The 18,375-nt window shown below is 37.1% G+C and overlaps 1 protein-coding gene across 13 annotated transcripts in view; it reads left to right on the forward strand.

Moving 5' to 3' along the window:
• The window catches only part of STK3 (serine/threonine kinase 3), a 159,662-nt gene that overhangs the window by 62,180 nt on the left and 79,107 nt on the right, over positions 1-18,375 (forward strand). For all 13 annotated transcript variants that reach the window (XR_011139266.1, XR_011139265.1, XM_068932953.1 and 10 more), the window contains one exon: positions 16,320-16,457. Coding sequence is in view for 11 of the 13 variants with exons in the window: in XM_068932953.1 (XP_068789054.1) it covers positions 16,320-16,457 (138 nt within the window). In the remaining 2 variants the exon portion in view is untranslated. The remainder of the gene's footprint in view (positions 1-16,319; positions 16,458-18,375) is intronic.

The raw sequence follows: 18,375 nt of genomic DNA on the forward strand, positions 1-18,375 counted from the left end.
AAATTTAGCTCTATATATGATGACAGGGAAAGATTATTCCAGAAAAATTTAAGGACAATTATAGATCCAGCGTTTGTAGGTGCAGTTGTGGCACTCCTAATGCAAGGTCTTATGGTGACTCTGGTCACAGTTAGCATATTGTTGTGGTCTAGATGTGTGGACTTCCATTGTATCCACTATAGAGATCACTTTAGTTATGATTATCTCAAGTTGGGGACCATCATGTTGCATAGAGGACTGTTAGAAATTTATGTGAAACTGCTTGAATGGAGTGCATGCATACTATTAGAGCATACTATTAGAGCAAGAGAGATAGGCGAGATCCTCAGCATCTTCAAAGTTATCTTTCTCAAATCTGCAAACACCTCACCTCCCTTGGTAGCTCCACCTGTACATTGCGAAGTACCATGCCATTCAGAGGCTGTCCAAGCGAGGTAACTTTGAGATGCCTTTCAAGTGACTGTGTAGGTTACTCAGCGTGAAAGATCATCAGTATTGCTAGAAGAAGATAAGAACATGAATGTTTGTGTGTTGAAGGAGAGAGAAAGGCTATTTACAGGTAACTGTATAGAACTGTCATGTCTTGAACCTCTGCACTGAGAATCCCTTCCCCGCCTTTCCCCCGCCACTTCTGCCTTGAACGAGGCAGTACAAGGTAGACCACATATCAGCACCAAAATCTACTAAATTTTGTCAGTGCTGAAGGAAAATACTCTAGATTAAATAATTTGGGAATACTGATGGGTGCTTATCTTGTTTTTTTTTCTTTTTTGTCTTCTGTAGGCTCTCTTCACACTCACTTAAAAATTGGTTTAAACAGAGCAATTCAGATGTAAGGCAATTCCCTCTTGTAAATCTTCTGTGTCAATATCTGTATATCTGTGCTCGTTCTAGCTTCAAAATGTTACACTTGATACTATAAGCTTTTTTCTTAATTACATAATTTTTTTCCCCAAGTTCTTGGTCCTGTAGAGTGACCTCATGACCATTTATATTTACATGCAACTGAGGAGTTTATCTGCATGAATTCAGTGCCTTTCCTCTAGGCTGTACACTGTTGTGAAGATAACGTCCAAGTCTGGAGAATGCATAGGGAAATCTAATTAACTTGCATTGCTGAAGGTTATGCTTCTGTTTTTCCACATTGGGTGACGTTTTTTAAAAGCTGGGCACATTTTGTTGGGAGGAAGTAGAAATGGATACAAAAACCTTGAGAGGTTACAAATAACAACAAACTTGCATCATTCAAACCCTTCCTCTCCTGTTACTGTGCAGATCAAGGTAGAGAGGAAGATCACAGACTGAGAAGCAGCTTGCTCTTGATAAGCTGCTATAAAATGTTGCTTGTATTTAGTCCATTGCTAAGTATCAAGAAAACTTTTTATTTGTCTCCATCAGACAGTCTGCACTCTTTACTGTGTCTATTCTGAATTTTGGTTATCCCTAAGCTACGTAAAGACTGAAAAGCTTCAGTTATATGAAAACTGCACAGTACCTTGGTTTTTAATAATCAAGGATATCATTCCTAGACTTCTTCACAGGAACAAATACTTTATATTCTGCATTTTCTGTGTGTTTTGGCAGCAATCATTGAAGAGTCATTTTTGAAGAGTGTGGGACGTCCTGATCTGTAATTTTTTTTTCTTGAAGGCTGTGACTGTTTGGAATCATCTCTGTAAACTACTAACTGGACTACTATTTTATAGTAGATATTAAATTGTGCTTTAACAGTTGATGCTACTGTTTCAGAAGAATAAAACTTTTGAAAAAATAAGCAAGTCCAAGCATGGCTAGAAATAATATCATCGATGAATTTGTAGTTGGTTGCACTAGGTCTAGTTTGATCTTTTATTTAGTAGTGTAGGCTTTAGTTGTCATTTTATGTGTAGTATTTTTGTCAGAAAAAGCTCGGCCCTTGGTCTTGAATAAGATATTAACAGAGGCATGTTGTGTATTTGCTTTTTGAAGATAAGCTTGAGGGTTTTCCTACTTCTCTGGAACTACTTTCGCTGCATTATCAGTAAAGGTTATTGTATGGCTAATTACATGGCCGTTCAGGTTGATTTAAGAGTACAAATGTTATTGCAGAAAGAGAAGAGGCTTAGACTAGTATTATTTTTAGTGTTCACTAAATCTCCAGTGCTATGTTTTTCTTTTGTACTGTAGCAGGTTAAAATCAACAGGCTTGAAAAGGTTAGTTAGCCACTTGGGATATTAAAAATAAAGTGGAAACTAGATTATTTGTAGTTCCTGGAATATTACTTTTTTTTTTTAATTGAATGGAGAAGAAGAGACGAGAAAAAATTATCACGAGTCTGTTCTTACCTATCACCTCAGCATGTGAAAGAGCTGACTTTTAAAGTAGTACACTCGAACGTGAGAAATCTAGAAGGAATGAAGAAGGAAAAAATAGTAGTTTATAGCTTCAGTTGTGTTTGATGTTAGCCAAAATGTAATTCAAGCAATTGTGTTCTGTAGCCACTGTATGACCTACCCAGCGGCAATCAAAATCCTCCCCTCCCTTTTTTTTTTTCCCTAATTGGCCCATGTTTAGTTTACTAAATGTCATCTGGACTCGGTAAAAAGCAAGTGACCTGCATTGAATTAGTATAATTGTAATGCAAACAGAACATCACATAGTTTTCGTCTTATACAGGAAAGGAGAGAGCTGGAAAGATTTTTCAGTTTGATAAATAAAACTGAAGGTATGGGGAGCCAGCTGTGGTTCATAGTTCATTTTACCTTCTAATGTCTTCTTTTAAAAAATAGTAATTGGCATTTGGATTTTGTACGCATGTTTTCCCTTAGGAATTTTTTTCCTTCTGGAAAAATCACCCTTAGATTATATGTGGTGAAAGTTATTAAATTCACATACCAATTCTAATTTTATCAGAGACAATGCCATTTCTGAAACATAATTTCTTTTTGATCTACCTAGACTGACAGGAATTTGATGTATTACTTTCCCTCTGTCATGACTGATTGGGTAGGGTCACTTCTCAGTGCCGTTATGTGGTTCGTCTTTATTGCGTTCTGTTGCAGAGGTTGCATCTGCCAAGATAGCAAAGTGCTGTGAAGAATCAACGTGTCAGTTCCAATGATGTATTTGAATTTTAACTGTATAACTTTGATCTTGTAATTGTATTATTCAATTTGATTTAAAAGGGGTGTTATTTTAAAATGTAAGGTTAGTCTAATTGTGTAAGTAATGCTGTAGCTTAGTTATACTTTTTTGTTTGGTCATGCAAAATAATGTCTAGATTTTATTCCGTGTTACGCCTTGTACAGTGTGTATCTGCATCATAGCCTATATGGAGCAGAAAAGGAGAATTGGATTTGCCCTAGCAACTAAAAGATGTAGACTTTTACACTATTGTTAGAAAACAATGAAATTAAGAGGCTATAATGTAAATGGTATTTTTGTAAAACTACTAGAGAGAACATTGAAAATAGCTAGGTAAAGACAGTAGCTGTTCTCTGTACGTAGCTGGCAGCTGCGAAGGCAGCACTGCAGTCGCAGCTTGGGTGTGAGCGGGCACGAAGAGGAGAAGATGCTTTTGCTGCTCCTTTGCTTGAAGGAGTACTACAGAGCTTGAAGACATAAGTAGTTAATAATGCTCAGTTACTCTTTAATAGACTAGAAAAATCTTCTGTAATTAATTAGCCACTTCGTTATTTCATGGGGTGTGGGCTTTTGGAACATCTGGAATGTTACCGCTTGTCACTTTAATTTTAGTTCTTAGTTCGGATGCTGCACGTAAATGAGTCCTTTTTTTTTATTTTTACCATCACCTGTTTACCTGTTGCCATTTGTTTTATCCTACTTCACTCTTTATGAATGTTGTCATGTGCATTGCTCCTTAGTTTTTCTTCTGTTAATGCAGTAGCTTCATCGTTCTGTTTCTGTACCTTGGGTGATAACTTGGATGATAAACTTCTTTTTTTGTAACCAAAATCATCTTTGAACATCTTAGTGAGAAGTCAGCCACCGTAGGTTTTAAAATTCACAGTGTGCAGTTTTTTTTGAGCAGGATACTATTCCAGTTGTGATTTGGCTATTTTTAAATTACTGTTTTATTTTGTTACCTGGAAGCCTTTAAAAGTATTGACTCTTAAAAATAAATCCTTACACAGTCTACTTACAACAAGCAGCAGAAGAGATGTGGGAGAGAAAACGGTCTATGAAGGGTCAGATGCATGGGGATTACTGAGGAAAACGTCTTGTGTTGTTTCACCTCTGTATCATGCACCCTTCTGCTGAATTTGCAGGTTAGACATGGGAAAAATACTGTCTTCCATGACTTTACTGTGTGAATGTTTAGAGAATGTATATGTATTTGTGTGAACACAGGGCAAATAGGGGCTTAAGGTGTCCGTGTTTGGAGTGGGAATAGATCTTCCAAATACATATAAACTTTACTCAAACCATTCCAAAAAGTGTTTGTCTCTGCTTTTCTTAGAACTTCTGTCATTGTATTCTTCTGTATCTCCTCAGGTAATCTGTTGGAAAATTACCTGCTCCCTAACCTGGCTATTCTGTGTTGAAGCTTAAGCTCATTAGTTTTTATTCTTTTCTTTATAGCCTGGAGGAAAAAAATATTTGCCTCCTCTTCAAAGTGGTGTTTAACATGTGTGAGACTGTTACCATGTTTCCCACTATAATCCCCTTTTCTTTAGACTAGGCAATCCTACTTTGTTCAGTATTTCCTCATAGATCATGGGTTTTTTTTAGTTATCTAATAATTCTTGTTGCTCTCCTTCTAACCCTCTTCAGATAGTTCATATCTCTCTGAAAGTGTGATGCCTAAAACCGAACACAGTGCTGCAGCTGGCGGTCTAACATATCCTGAATAAAGAGGAACTACTTTGTCTCTTGAAGGCTACCTTTTGTTGTTCCTACTGTGAGGTTATGGCAAAAGTTTCACGTTTGCTGGCCAGCTAGTTCATTACAGCTTTTTCTCACAAATATAAGTTGCTCATTTTTTGACTCTTTTATTATTACATATAATCAGGCATGCAGTTTTTTCCAATTGATGTCTCAGTAGATGTTAATACATTTTTGGATGTCATCACTGCCCCATTTTCTGAGAAAGTGTAGAAAGAAGTGTGGAAAGCAGAGAAAAGATATTATAACAAGCATATTGTTGGGCTTTTCTTGGAGGCAAGAGTAAGTTTCTTAGTCTGTAACGCAGTTTGATTCTATTATATCATCTGGTAACAGAATATGAACCTTGTAGTCGTTATACCACTGTACGTCTGCTGTGAAAGAGGAGCGAATTAATCAAAAGAGCATTCCCTGGGTTGGGTCTGGCAGCATGTGTGCTTTCAGAACCATTTCCTTGGTTGATAATTGATGAGAAGGCCCTGGTGAAAAGCACTAGTTCAGGTTCAATGCCGTTTGCTTACGCTCTAGACCTCTTGGATGCTTTGAAAATTGGGATTTAATTGGAAGCAATATGCTTATATCCAGGAAGAGGTATCATGGTGGTACCAAATATTTATGAGGTACCCTCACTCTTGTTCCCTAGATACCTGCACAGCTGTGAAACATCTTTTAGGCAGCTAGCTGCCTAGCTCTTGAGCAAGATCTGTCCTGATGTAGAATTTGGTCTGGGAGGATCCTAATGTAGCTTAAGTTCCCTAAGGGGTATGATAGGACTTGAAATTGGCTATTGTTCTGAAGAGGATCTGTCTAAGTCTTTCTTGCGTAGATTTCCTCAGAAAGACGGAAAAGGTTGTTTTATAGAATACAAACAAAGTAATTAGCTTGTCAAACAGTGAGGAGGCTAAAATGATTAAACAAGATTGAATATAAATAAAAATTACTTCCGTACCATTCTTTTCCTCTCAGTTGTCTTTGCTGGGAAGGTCTTTGCTTACTAACTTTGGTTTCGACCAGCTCTGTGACTTTGATAACAGGGTTCATTCAGTAAGTATACTGGTACCAAACATCTGAGTTCAGTGCTGGCCACTGTCAAAAACAATAAAAGATCAAGCCTGTAGTTCCTCGGTGTCTGTGGACTGTGGTGTGATCCCCCCACAAGATGTCAGTCATAGGACCCGAAACCAAGAACAGCTTTGATGCTGCAGCAGTGATGAGAAAGGAAGTTTTATAGTGGAAGAAGTCTAAATTCTGATCTCTGCTGCCTGGACTGTATAGGCATTTTGCACAAAATCTGTTAGGGGAAGAAAAGCAAAAAAAACCTCCCAAACAAACAAAAAAGCCCTCAGGTTGAGTATCATACTAGTTTTGTGAATTCTAAATATGAGGTAACTGTATCCTCTCTGCTGAGAGTGTTTACTTTATAGTTGGAGAGAACACAGGATTCTCTAAGTCTTTCAATGCTCTAAGGGGCTGTAATCATCTCCTCAACCTCTTCAAGTCACTCTAAGAGCAGGTGTTGCCTAACACTATCAAAAGGAAATTTTCTGCTATAGGTATATGTTTAAAAATAGCTCCATTTACAAAGTAAAAATTAGGTTGCAGAGTTCACAGCTACATCAGGTACTTCTTGCAGTCTAAAGGCAGCTTGTTTAATAACAGCGACTACTTTTGTTCTACCTTAAACTCCATCCCCCCAAAAACAAAACCATACATGGATGCCTGCATGTACCTTCCCTTCTCATGCTCTGATCAAATGAGTCTGGCTCAGTCAGAGTTGGGGTTAAGTGTATTTTTCAGAACAAGAATGATGAATTAATCTATGGCTTACTTAAATTTTTTTTTTGGAGAGTGAAATTGTTGGACATGCTATCCAGCGCCGTTGTGGATGGTGTCTGAATGTTGCAGTTCATTTCAGATGGCTGAAACTTATGCGTGTTTGTAAGACTTACTGATTTTCATTGTCTTGTTTTCTGATGTACTGTTTGATATGTTTCTTAATCGCCTTGAATTCTTGTCCCTGGGCAGTGTGAAAATGTGCAGACTTGCAATTACTATGGAGATGGTCTACATAAATCCTTTCAATAAAATATCAAGTAATTATACTGGTTTGCATGCATGGTAGATTATTTGTAAGCTAGTTATCTTTATATATTTCTGAGAAATCCTTTATGCATCAGTTTGTATGTGTTTGATGTTCAAAATCTTTAGCTGCTTGGGGTAGTCTAAGTAAAAGCTCTTGAGTTGCGTGGAGTGATTTTTGTTTTCTGTGAATGCCTTCACTTTGAAAGGTGTGTGCTTTGCTTATTTAAAAAAGGCCGGGGGGGAGGAAGGAAGAGGGGAAATCTAAACCCTTTTCATGAGCTCATGGATATTGCAGGTTTTTTTTTTTTTTTTTCCTTCATTTCTACCAACTTCTGAAAGGCAGTTATAGCTCTTGTTTTCAGGCTTGCTACATAAGTTCGAGGAGGGGAGAATACTGAGGGTCGGATTACGATCTCTTCTGATGTAACTTTCCTGACTTTAATGAGTTTTAATATTGTAAATTAAAATAGGCACTTGAATGTTGTGTCCGTAAACAAAAAGGAAATGGGAGGACAAAGTTCAGTTGAATGGCAGAGTTCAAGAATACTTTGTGCCTAAGAGTTGGGTTCAGGAAGTTGAAATGGGCCAAATGAAGTGGGTAGAAAAATATTTTAACCTTGTCATTTTTCACATTTTTCATAAGTTGGAAAGTTGGCAGAAGATAATATCTGAAGAACGTACATGCAGAAGTCTTGAAAAGTTCCCCAAATAGTAGGAGAGTATTTAAATATGTTGGAAGAAAGCCTGGAGAAAAGTCAGTAGAGCTGCTGGACTTCAAGGAAGTAGGAACAATAATAAAGTAAAATAAGCCACTGCAGAATAACAGTTATTTCTTTGCATACAAGTCCAAGAGGTAATTTGATGAGTTGCTTCCAGCTCTCTTTGGGTAGTAAAAGTGATGGTCAATTAGAGATTAAGAGATTAAAGAAGAGGAACAGCTGGATAAATTGGTACATTAACTAACAGAAGAACACTGTGCTGAAGTGATAAATCCTTCTGGGGAAGGTGATAAATATTTTTATCAATAATCTGCAAAAAGGGTTTGGATAGAGAGTAAACATGTAGCTCTTACTGAATCACTTCAGATTAATTAGTGGTGGAATCTTGCTTTTTGTCTTGCTGTTTGGATGACAGCTGATGCAATGAATTCTGCCGCTTACGTGTACCAAAGCAGATTTGTCTCAGCATATGCTAGAACTTGAAAGTTGTGACATGGCTTGGGAGTTAAAAATCGGTTGTATATGTGAGTTTATTTGAAATTAAATAAGAAAAACTAAAACAGAACTCACTTGCAGTCTTGCAGCATAGACTATTTCAAGTTGTTATCAACAAAAAAGAACAAACTTGTAATATTCTTTTGAAATTTAAAGCAAATTTTTTTTAAAAGGAAACATTGCCTTTAGTAGAAAGAGTAAATTTAGATGCGAATCTTTAGCCACAGTGCTGTTACGTGACTGTGTTAACAAGGTGAAGGTTGATTCTTTTCAATAGATTTACAATTGCACCATTACACTTACTGTTGCAAAATGTTTGAGATTGGTATCTTTACATTCTTGACCTATTGTAACGCTGTCAAAATGTTATGAATTTACTAGCAATAATAAATATACAGGTCAATATAAGTGACTTATCTTTCAGTAACCCATCTTTGCTGTTAATCATGTGATTATTCTTTCCATTATCTATCTTTTCTCTGTGTTTATTACTTTATTACTTTACATCTTAAGTGCATCATACTTTGCTTTGAACACCAAAGGTCATTGTTCTAGAAGGAAGCTTGTGATAGTGAATGGCTGTTAAACTACTGGTAATAGTGGTTTTTTTTTTTTTAATGCTACTAGTGTTAATAGGAATTGCCTGTCATTTTATCCTAAAGTAATTAAATTTTCATTTTTACTCTATGTAGTAGCATTTACTTTACATTATTTTTATCCCCAATCACTACTGAAGAACTATTAAAACACGGTAGAATTGTTATATTTATTTCTCATCATTAGGACTAAAAATTCTGTATCAATTATTATTTGTCCAGAACTTCCCTGGATTCAATCTCCCCTTCTCCCTCACCTGAATTTAGGGCTCTGTTCATAATCATAGCTGTGTTTCATTGGGAGTTTGTAGAGGCAGCTGGGTGTAACTGCACAGTATTCTGATTTTCATTCAAGTCAGTGAGGAACCATTGGTAACTATCAGTGAAGGAAATGACCTTTTTTTGTTGATTGTTCGGTGGTAATTTGTTTTAAGTTTTTGCTTAACAGTGGAAATGTAATTTTATTACTGCCGGTATGTCTATTACATTTTGGTGTTAGCTGTGTTTAAAATGTTGTGAAAGAAGAAAACGATTTCCTTTTTTTGATGATTTAGTTTTCAGAAGAATAATTGGTGGTTTTTTGGATGGCTTTTCAAAGCATTTCTCTGATAATCTATTACTGAAGCTAACTGAAAAATAATTCACCCTATCTTTTGTGTTTGATAGATTCACTAATTCATTTATTAGTGTTCTGAAATGTCATAGAAACAGACCTGCCACTTTATCCAAAATACTAGATTTTCTTGCTTTATCAGCTTCCAGACTGCTCAGCAGAAGAGGAGATGCGTTTTCATAGCGGTATCTTTGGAAAAACTGAAGATGTTGGTGAATTTAACCAGCTAGATCTCAGCACAGCGTAGTATAGTCCTGTTAGCTGCTGTCTGTTTGCTTCAGGCTACTGAGCTGGAGTCAGGCCCAAAATGGACATAGGCAGTTGTTTGACAATTTAAAAAAAAAAAAAAAACCTAAACTTTCACATAAAGGTTAAAGCAAGAGACAAAATCCAAAATAATCATAGCACAGGCATTTCACAAGAAAGTGTAAGGATATTGCTGTATTCCAGGAGGGGATCTCTGGTCCTGGAAGCTGGGAATGGAGGGGAGGGATGCTTTTGGCTGATCAGAAAGACCGATGGACAAGCTTCAGCTGATGGGTGGCTGCTTGCCAGGGGAGCAGTCCCTCTGTCTGTAGAGGAGGGGAGATTTCTTTGCCTCCTTCTGGTTGGGCTGGGGTGGCAGCAGCAGGTGGCACAGACTGACCCAGCAAGCTCCTGCTGAGCATTCTTGTCTTTCCTCCCCGCCGATATTGAATACCCCCGGACCTTCAGGGCTACCTTGTCTTTATGGTCCTGGGAAGGATACCCCAAGATGCTTGGGGGGGTCTGACTGAATCGTCTGGTTCTACGACTGTCCCTGGGACAGGCTGGCAGATGTCAGGTGCTCCGTAGAGACGATTGGCTTAACGTACTAAAGGCATTTACTGTTACAGACATATAAAAATTATTCCTATGTGGCTTGTAGCTACTTGGAAGAAAGGCTTAATGAGCCAGTGTTTAGATGTAAGTGATAACCTGAAATTTTGCAGAAAAATCTAATTTTTATAGGAAAAAAACTGAGCTTTGCCATCTTCATGGTGAGATTTGTTGTTCTTTAAGCACTGTATTTGGCGAGTGAAAGATTCAGAAGGGAGTTGGGTCCCCGGGGGAAGAGTTCGTCTGAAGTTGTTGATTGAATGTGGAGCCACTTAAACATCAGCTCGGTAAGTGGAGGGGAACGTGCAGACTACTTTGCTAATCTGTGAAGTGTGACTTTAGGACATGCAGGCATAAAAGATATTTATATATAATCAAAGATGATCATGGCCAATTCTGATTTTGGTAAGGAATTTTATTTTTCTGTTTTATTGATATACTCAAAGTAACTTTATTAGATGCATATTTTTTCTAAATGCTTAAAACAAATGTGTTTTTAGCTAAGATACTGGAGAAGCTGTTGTCCAGTGGGTCGCCAGATCAGTCTGGAGTATTTATTCACTGAAGATACCTTCAGTAAATGCTTTCCACAGCACGTTGTTTCCAAAAAATTAATGATAAATTCAAATAGGATGAAATTTATTTGACAACTCTAGCATATCTCTACTCTTTAATTCAGGGTAAGTTTTTCAGCTCTTTTTGTGCTAAACTGAAATAAGTGCTTTTTGTTTTAGTGTATTTCTCCAAGCCACCTCTCTCTTAAGAACTATGTGGAATATGGCGAGTCGGCAAAAATGAAAATTTTGGCACTGCATGACCATTGGATGGAGAGTTTTGATCTGAGTAGTCACTCTTGCTTTCTGTAGCTCATGTTGCTCTTTCATCAGTGAGATCAGGAAATAGCACTTGCAAAATGGATGAATGGGGGTTGGTGCATGGCTGAGGAAGAGAAAAAGTAAAAATTAGCTTGTGGTACTTTAACTGTTTGAAAAAAGGGAAATAATATTTCATAGAAAATGAATAAGCTTTTCAAACAAACCTTTGTGTATTATACATTCAATTCCCAATTGTTTTTATCAGAATTTGGTGATGTTGAAAATCTCCTTGGATGAGCTATCTGATGTAGGCACTGTTTCTAATGCTGAATCTTATGTAGAACGAGACCTATTTGTAATTTTGTGCAAAAGAAGGGGTGTACCAGCAGACCTTGGAACTGCTACGTTTGTGGATGGGAGGAAGAAGGTGGTAATTTCCAGGGGACTTCCAACAATTAAATTTAATCTATGCTGAAGCAGAAAATGTAAATCTTCTGCCTTGTTGTTGTGCACATAAGGTTGTTCAGTGACTGCTTCTTTTTGTCACTGTTGGAGTTTTGCAAAAAACTTGTAATATGTTATTGGTCTGAGTTAAAACCAAAAAAACCTGCAGGAACAGTGCAGAACCTGCAAGGGTCTCACTGTCCTTGGCTGTGCTGGTGCCCCAGGCAGCTGCCGAGTCTGTGATTGACCAGGTTAGTGGTGTTTCAGCAGCCTTTCTGTGGAAGAAGGGAGGAAAGTTCTAAGATGTACATCACAAAGAAGAAAAAATGTGCTGATTTTAGCCGATTCCTTGCTTCTAAAGCAGATAAAATGTTACAATATTCAAGGTTTAAAAAAAACAAAAAAAACAAAAAACAAAAAAACAAACCCCACACCCTAATGTAGGTCTTTGTACTCTAAAATGTTTTTCCTGTTTAAAAGTATTTGATTCTGTTACTTTTAGAAGTTTTTTAAAAGTAGAGTAATTAATATAAGTATATGGTGCCAAAGCCAACTATAGATGCACATGCTGCCTGTGGATGTCTTATATCCTTACCCTTTTTAAAAAGCTTCTCTCCCTGCAAATTGTCTGGCTGCACTTCATAGCGTAAAAATAAAAATGACAAAATTGCCACGATATAAAAATTTTTGCTGTCTCCTTCTGTAGTAACCAGCGTTGATTATGCTTGGCAAATAATAACAGTTAAATAACAGGACGTCGAAAGACTTTATTGCAAGTCGCTGTTATTTAAACTAAATAGTAGAGAAGTTATTCTAGGAGCTGAAAACAAAAAGACATAGTACCTCTACCAACTTGCTCTTTGATTATTTAACCTGTTCTTGGGCGACATGAAATAATACAGATGTGTGATCTGACTGACAGGAAGAATGAGCTGCAAGGATTTTCTGATTAGGAAATTCCAAACGCAGTATATGAGGTTCTCATTGCTCTTTTGGCATTTCCTAATTCATCTGATAATATTTTCACGCCAATAAAATTGTCCATAAAAGAAACTTTGCAAAAAATTGTTTTCAGCCTGGACTTCATTTAAAATGGTGGGGTCTTTAAGAAGAGTAAAAAGAAAATTATATGCTGACTTACTCATTTCTGCTGCCACTTGAGACGCTTTCCAATACTCCGCTCAGCTATATCTTGGTCCTTGGCCGATAAGTGCTTCCAGAGTAAATCAGGCAATGGTTACAGCAGAAACTGCGTTACATTCATTGCCTAGTGCCCGATTTGGAAGTGGTAGCTGAAAGCTCCACTGGAGAATGGGGTGGTGGTTTGTTTTGTTTTTAGTTCTTCTGTCATGTATATTGTAGTGCTCCTTGAATTCCAGTTTCACTAAGTGACTTAGAGCTTGTCTCAAAGCAATATAGGAAAGATAAGTTAAAACCCAGTTTTGGGTTTTAAGAGTCGGAGCTGGAAAGGCCTGTTCAGGACACATTTAGAAGGGAATCTATTACAGACCGGCAAAGCCAAACGCCGATTAAGCTATCGTGGTCCCTCCGGCCTGAGTTTTGACTTCTCACTGCTTAGAGATGTATTTCAAAGCAGAACTGAATAGATAAAACTGAAGATTAGGGCTTATATGATCTAACACCTTGACTGTATATGTTTGATGTGTTAACTTGGGTAAGACTTGCAGCCTGTCTCGGAAATGTAGAAGGTGATGCTGAAGATAAGGGAGAAAAGAATTAACCCTGTCTCCCCTCCTTAGTATGTCAGGGCCCTGGCTGGGGAATGATTTTTGCCCGAATGTTTCCTGCAGGTGTTAGCAGCCGTTCAGCCTGTGTGATCAGGTGGATGGCAGCGCATATCAAGTCCTGCTCGGTGCTGGTGTTTTAAGCTTCGATCACGTAACGCTGGCTGTGCGAACGTTGTCACTCGTCTTGCTGCAGTAATACTAACAGCAGTGGGAACTTTTTAGAGAAAATTATAAGTGGAGTGAAAGCCAAAAGTGATTATAAGTAGTACTTTGGGAGAAGAAAGGGAATGGAAAAATAGGGGGTAAAATGAAAGGAGAATATAAGTGAAGTCTCTTGTGTTTTCTGCTTCTGATTGAAATTTCTTAGTTTTATTTTAAAATAGGACAGAGTTCTATAAGAATATAAACATGCATTTGACAAGAAATGGAAGGAGAAGTGGTGAATAAATTCCTGTCAGATAAGCGCTTTGGTTTTACTTCTGGAGATTTGGGACTAGTTTTATAACTCTCCAGTGATTGCTCTGCAAATTTCTTGGAAGGAAAGAGGAGTAGTTGGAATCTAAATCGTAGACTGCTGTGAAGGAGAGAGGAAGCTGAACTTTTATGCAGAGAAACGTGCACGCCAATAATGGGAAGTAGCAAGTGAAGATGGAGCTGAGTATTGCCACCAGCCTTTCAGGCTAGTCGACAAAAGGGAGCCGTGAGGGCCGGGAAGGGGAGATGCACGCTAGCCGGTGCATGGCCATAGCTAACGTGTTGGATGAAGCGCGTGGAATAAGTAGTCTAGTCTCTATATGTTGTCTTGTATAAAATAAAAGCATCAAATTGTTTTTTTGGGTAACGCAGCCCACATCACATATCAAGATTTATAAAAGCTTGGAGCTTCAGTGTTAAAGGGAAAGTTTTTTTTGAAGTAGATATTTTCAACAAATGAACGCGGATTTAGGATCCTATCTCTAACTCTTAGATATCTCCTTTTGTAACTTTTATTGCCTGCCATAAAAGAATGGTTCATGAATTCCTGCTTTCTTCTCACTATCCTTTATAGATTGTAAAGAAGTCAATTCTTTGCTGTAGCTCTTAACTGCTGTAGGTGATTAAAACAATTTATGAAGAAAACATATATATATATTTTTCTAGGACATTCTGCTGAATGTGACTCCTAAGCTTAGCTTTGCTTTAATTTTGAGACATGGGTCAGTGTTTATCAAACACAATACGTACATTTTGACACTACATAAACAGTAGTTACTAGTCAAGTATTATAGCTGTGTATATTTAATAGCTACTGCAGAACTGGTCTGCAGAGCTAAGATTATCTAAAGATAAGATTAAAAATCATCTGTTCAAAGTTCAGGTGAGATCATTGCTTTCAAGGACAGAAACAGTTGAATCTGTTATTCACTGCTTTATAGCAGAAGCACTGCATTTGTACTGACAATTAGACCTGTATTGCAAATGAGTTATTAAGGCCAATAGCAGGGTAATAGAGCACTACTTTTCCTGCATGAGTTCACATACTAGTTTGGCAAGGCTGTTCACTGAAGATATAAAACTATTGTAGCATACATCTTAATTTTATTAAACAAAATGCCCAGATCTGTTCCTGAAAGTTTTATCTTAGTCAGGTAAAGAAATGTCTTCTGTAAATATTTAAGTATTTGAATTAAAATAAACTGTTCAGTACTGAAAGAATTTTTAAATTAAAAATTATAATAAAAAGATCTTACGTTGTTCAGCACGGGTTCTGCTTTTCTTCATCATATGAAATTAATTTTAGAATTGGGGTTTTGAACAGGATAAACTGACTTTCAAAGCCAGTCAAACATTAAGCAGTTATGGGTAAAATGTCAGGAAGTTTGTCTTTGTTCACCTCACTTCTCTTCTATGCTTCTAATACAGTCTGCAGTTTCTGGTACCTCTGCTATGTAAACTGTATGCATGATACCTCATTATTTTATATTCCAGTTAGTTATCATTTTACTTTTTCCCCCTTTTTCCATTTTTATTTCTAGAGAGAAAAAAACTCAGGAGTACTAAGCTTAAATATCTTCCTTTCACTTTGGAAAATGTGATAGTGTTGAACCTGGTTTTACAAAAATCATAGCTTATTATTTCAGTCAATAGACCTAGTTCATAAGCCTTAAGAAGTGATACTATATATGTTTGATATTACATGTGGAAGTTCAGAGTTTTCAGAGTTTCAAGTTTTCCTGCTTATTTTATAATAATCTCTCAAAAGTGCATCGCTTATTTTCTTTCTACAAGCGTAAATATTTGATAAGAGGATGTTCTGGTGAAAATCACAAAGGGCACCATTTATATAGCTTTAAGTAGGACAAGAATTTCTTTTTTCTTATATGTAGCATGAATCTTCTTCCTAGATGAAGAATTTGTGTGCATAGGGTTCCAGCAGTGTGAGACTTTGTATAGATAGGTAAATACTGCCTCTTCAGTTTTGAGTAAATTCTTGTTGCTAGTCAGCCAGTTACTCGACTGTTCTATTTTTGCAGTCTTCTGTTGTTTTCGGTCTTTTAGCGTTCCTTTTAAATTGCATTAGCAAAAGCGTATTTTGAAGTTCCAGCTGAACAATTATGAATGCAAAAGCAAATACTCCTACTAATTTTCCTCAGGAGTTCTCCTAAGCACTAAGTGAAATTAAGAGAATGAGAAAGTGAACTTGGCTTTGCGTAGCAACGTTTTGATACAAGTGTATTTAAACAAGCAGTGCCATTATTTCTGCTAAGAATTTCCAGAAGAACCAAGTCATCTCTTGAGACTGATAAACAGTAGTAGATAAAACAAAGGGATGTGCTCAATAGGGTACAGTTTAAATAGAGGAAATCTAATGGGAAATAGCTACATTAATAGCATATGGATTTGCTTCCTGAATCTCAATCTTAGTGGAAATCCTAGACTATTTAAAATTTGTCTTCCAGATTCTTAGCCTGATTAAATAAAAAAAAAAAAAAAGTGGATAAAGCAATTATTTTCTTGACCTCATTACTATGATGATTTTTTGGTCTAAAACTTACTTTTTAAATAATTTATTTATTTACACTAGGCTATTTTTATGATTCCTACAAATCCCCCTCCAACATTCAGGAAGCCAGAGCTCTGGTCTGATGAATTCACAGATTTTGTGAAGAAGTGTTTAGTGAAAAATCCTGAACAGAGAGCTACAGCAACACAACTTCTACAGGTCAGTATATAAGTTACTGAGGAAATGCATGTTTTATGGCTTTCTTTTCTTTTTTTCTTTCCTCCAATCTCAAGCCAGACCTGTTGTGAAAATTTCTAAGAGCAAGTCCAATCTTAGCTGTTTCTATGCTCTGTTTCTTTCCATGTTGTGGTCTAGCCCATCTTATTCATAACTCTGTTGCTGCTTCTAAAAATGAATTTCTATTTATAAAGTGTAGGACTGGTTCTTGCTATTAAAATTGCATTCTTGCTTTGTGGATAGAGGCCCTCATTAGGTTTCAGGATTTAGCAAGTGTTAGGCAAAGGAATTGAGCCCAGGTTACTCTTTGGCGGGGGCCACTTGGGGAGCGTATTCAGTCTACCTTTCTGGTCATGTCAAATTAAGCAGACGAGTTGTGTGCCCTGAAAGGGTCTGAAGCAGACGGGCAGTATGATGAGCAGTTTGTCCTTGGGCTGAGTTATGCCAGCCGGGCACTTGAAATCTAAGCCACAGTTGCCAGTGTGGATCTGTGGAGCCAGTCAGGGGTGTGCCAAGCTTTAGCTTGCTCATTGACCTGAGTTTCTAATAATTGTGGAAGCGTCACAGTTGTATCTTTGTGGTACTGAGATACAAATAAAGCAGAGGAAATTCAAAGAACTGCAACAGTTGAACAAACAGCAGGGACCTATGTGTCAAGAAAGATGTGGCATTGTAAAATAGGCCTAATTTTTTAATAGGGCTGCACACTTTAGTGTTTGGGGGGGGAGAGAAAATGCAAAGGAACGTTCTGCTTTTGGCCCTTTATTTGTATTATTGCTGCCTTCAGTGCTGTCATAACCAGCCTTCAAGTCACTAAGGGAAAACGCATTTATTCAAGTGTTACAGAACAAATGTAGTGGAAGAAAAAAAGGAGTTTGGATTTATTAAAAAATTAAAATTGGTTCTGACAGGAAGTTTTAGTTTCCGTTTCACTTGTAAATACTCTTTCTTTTGATGATGAAACAGAAACTAAATCTTGCTAGGTCCTTTGGTTCCTTTTATTTTTCTGAATCTTCATTCATTAACCTATTGGATAATATGATGTTCTTTTAAGCTTTTCATTGCTCAAGATGTTATTCTTGAGGTTCTTAAGTAGACTGATGAACAAAGAAAACGATTATCTTCTGGAATCTCAGCCATAAGACTCTTGTGATAGTTGTTGTTTTGTTTTTTTCCGCTCCTGTCTGCAGATAGAAGTATCCTCTTTTTTTAAATATAAATTGGAGTCAGCTCCACTACAAGGGGAAATCAACATTTTTGGAAGAAGTTTCCAGTAATAAATCTCGAAATTCATAGCTCATGGTATAAAGTATCTTGTTTTTCCACACTGTGAGATCCTCACAATGTAGAGTGGAAGGACAGTGCAAACTCAACGTTTTAGATTTTAATATGATGAGTGAATCGGGACTTCAGATCTTTAGTTTTCAGATACCTATAGTTAACTGAAAACTGGCAGCTGGATAGAAGAGACTTCCATTAATGCACACACTTTTGGGAAAAAAAAAAAAAAAAATTCAGTGAGCCACTTTCCTTATGCCTACTGGCCAGAAAACCAAATACTATGTTTTGTCCAATGTATGTACCTATTGTCTTTTCCCCAACTGGAATTTAAAGGATGCATGACAGAACTGGAAATGCTATGGGCTATAAATGGGAATTAAAGTACTTCTTGAGGGGGAATATCCCGGAGGGAAGAGGAGGGTAACTGGCCTAATATGGTAGGGGAGAAGACAGGTAATACGTGGAGGACATGAGACTTCATCAGTTCTGTTCTTAGTGGAACAATTTTATGTAGTAATATAGTTCTGAGACTCCGAGAGTTGCATTTTGCCTTGATTCTGATTTTTGAATCATTTCAGTAAAAACATTATCTTTCTGACAAGTGTTTACTAGAGAGCAA

The sequence above is a fragment of the Struthio camelus genome, chromosome 2 (genome assembly GCF_040807025.1).
Source record: "Struthio camelus isolate bStrCam1 chromosome 2, bStrCam1.hap1, whole genome shotgun sequence".
NCBI classification, from domain to species: Eukaryota; Metazoa; Chordata; class Aves; order Struthioniformes; family Struthionidae; genus Struthio; species Struthio camelus.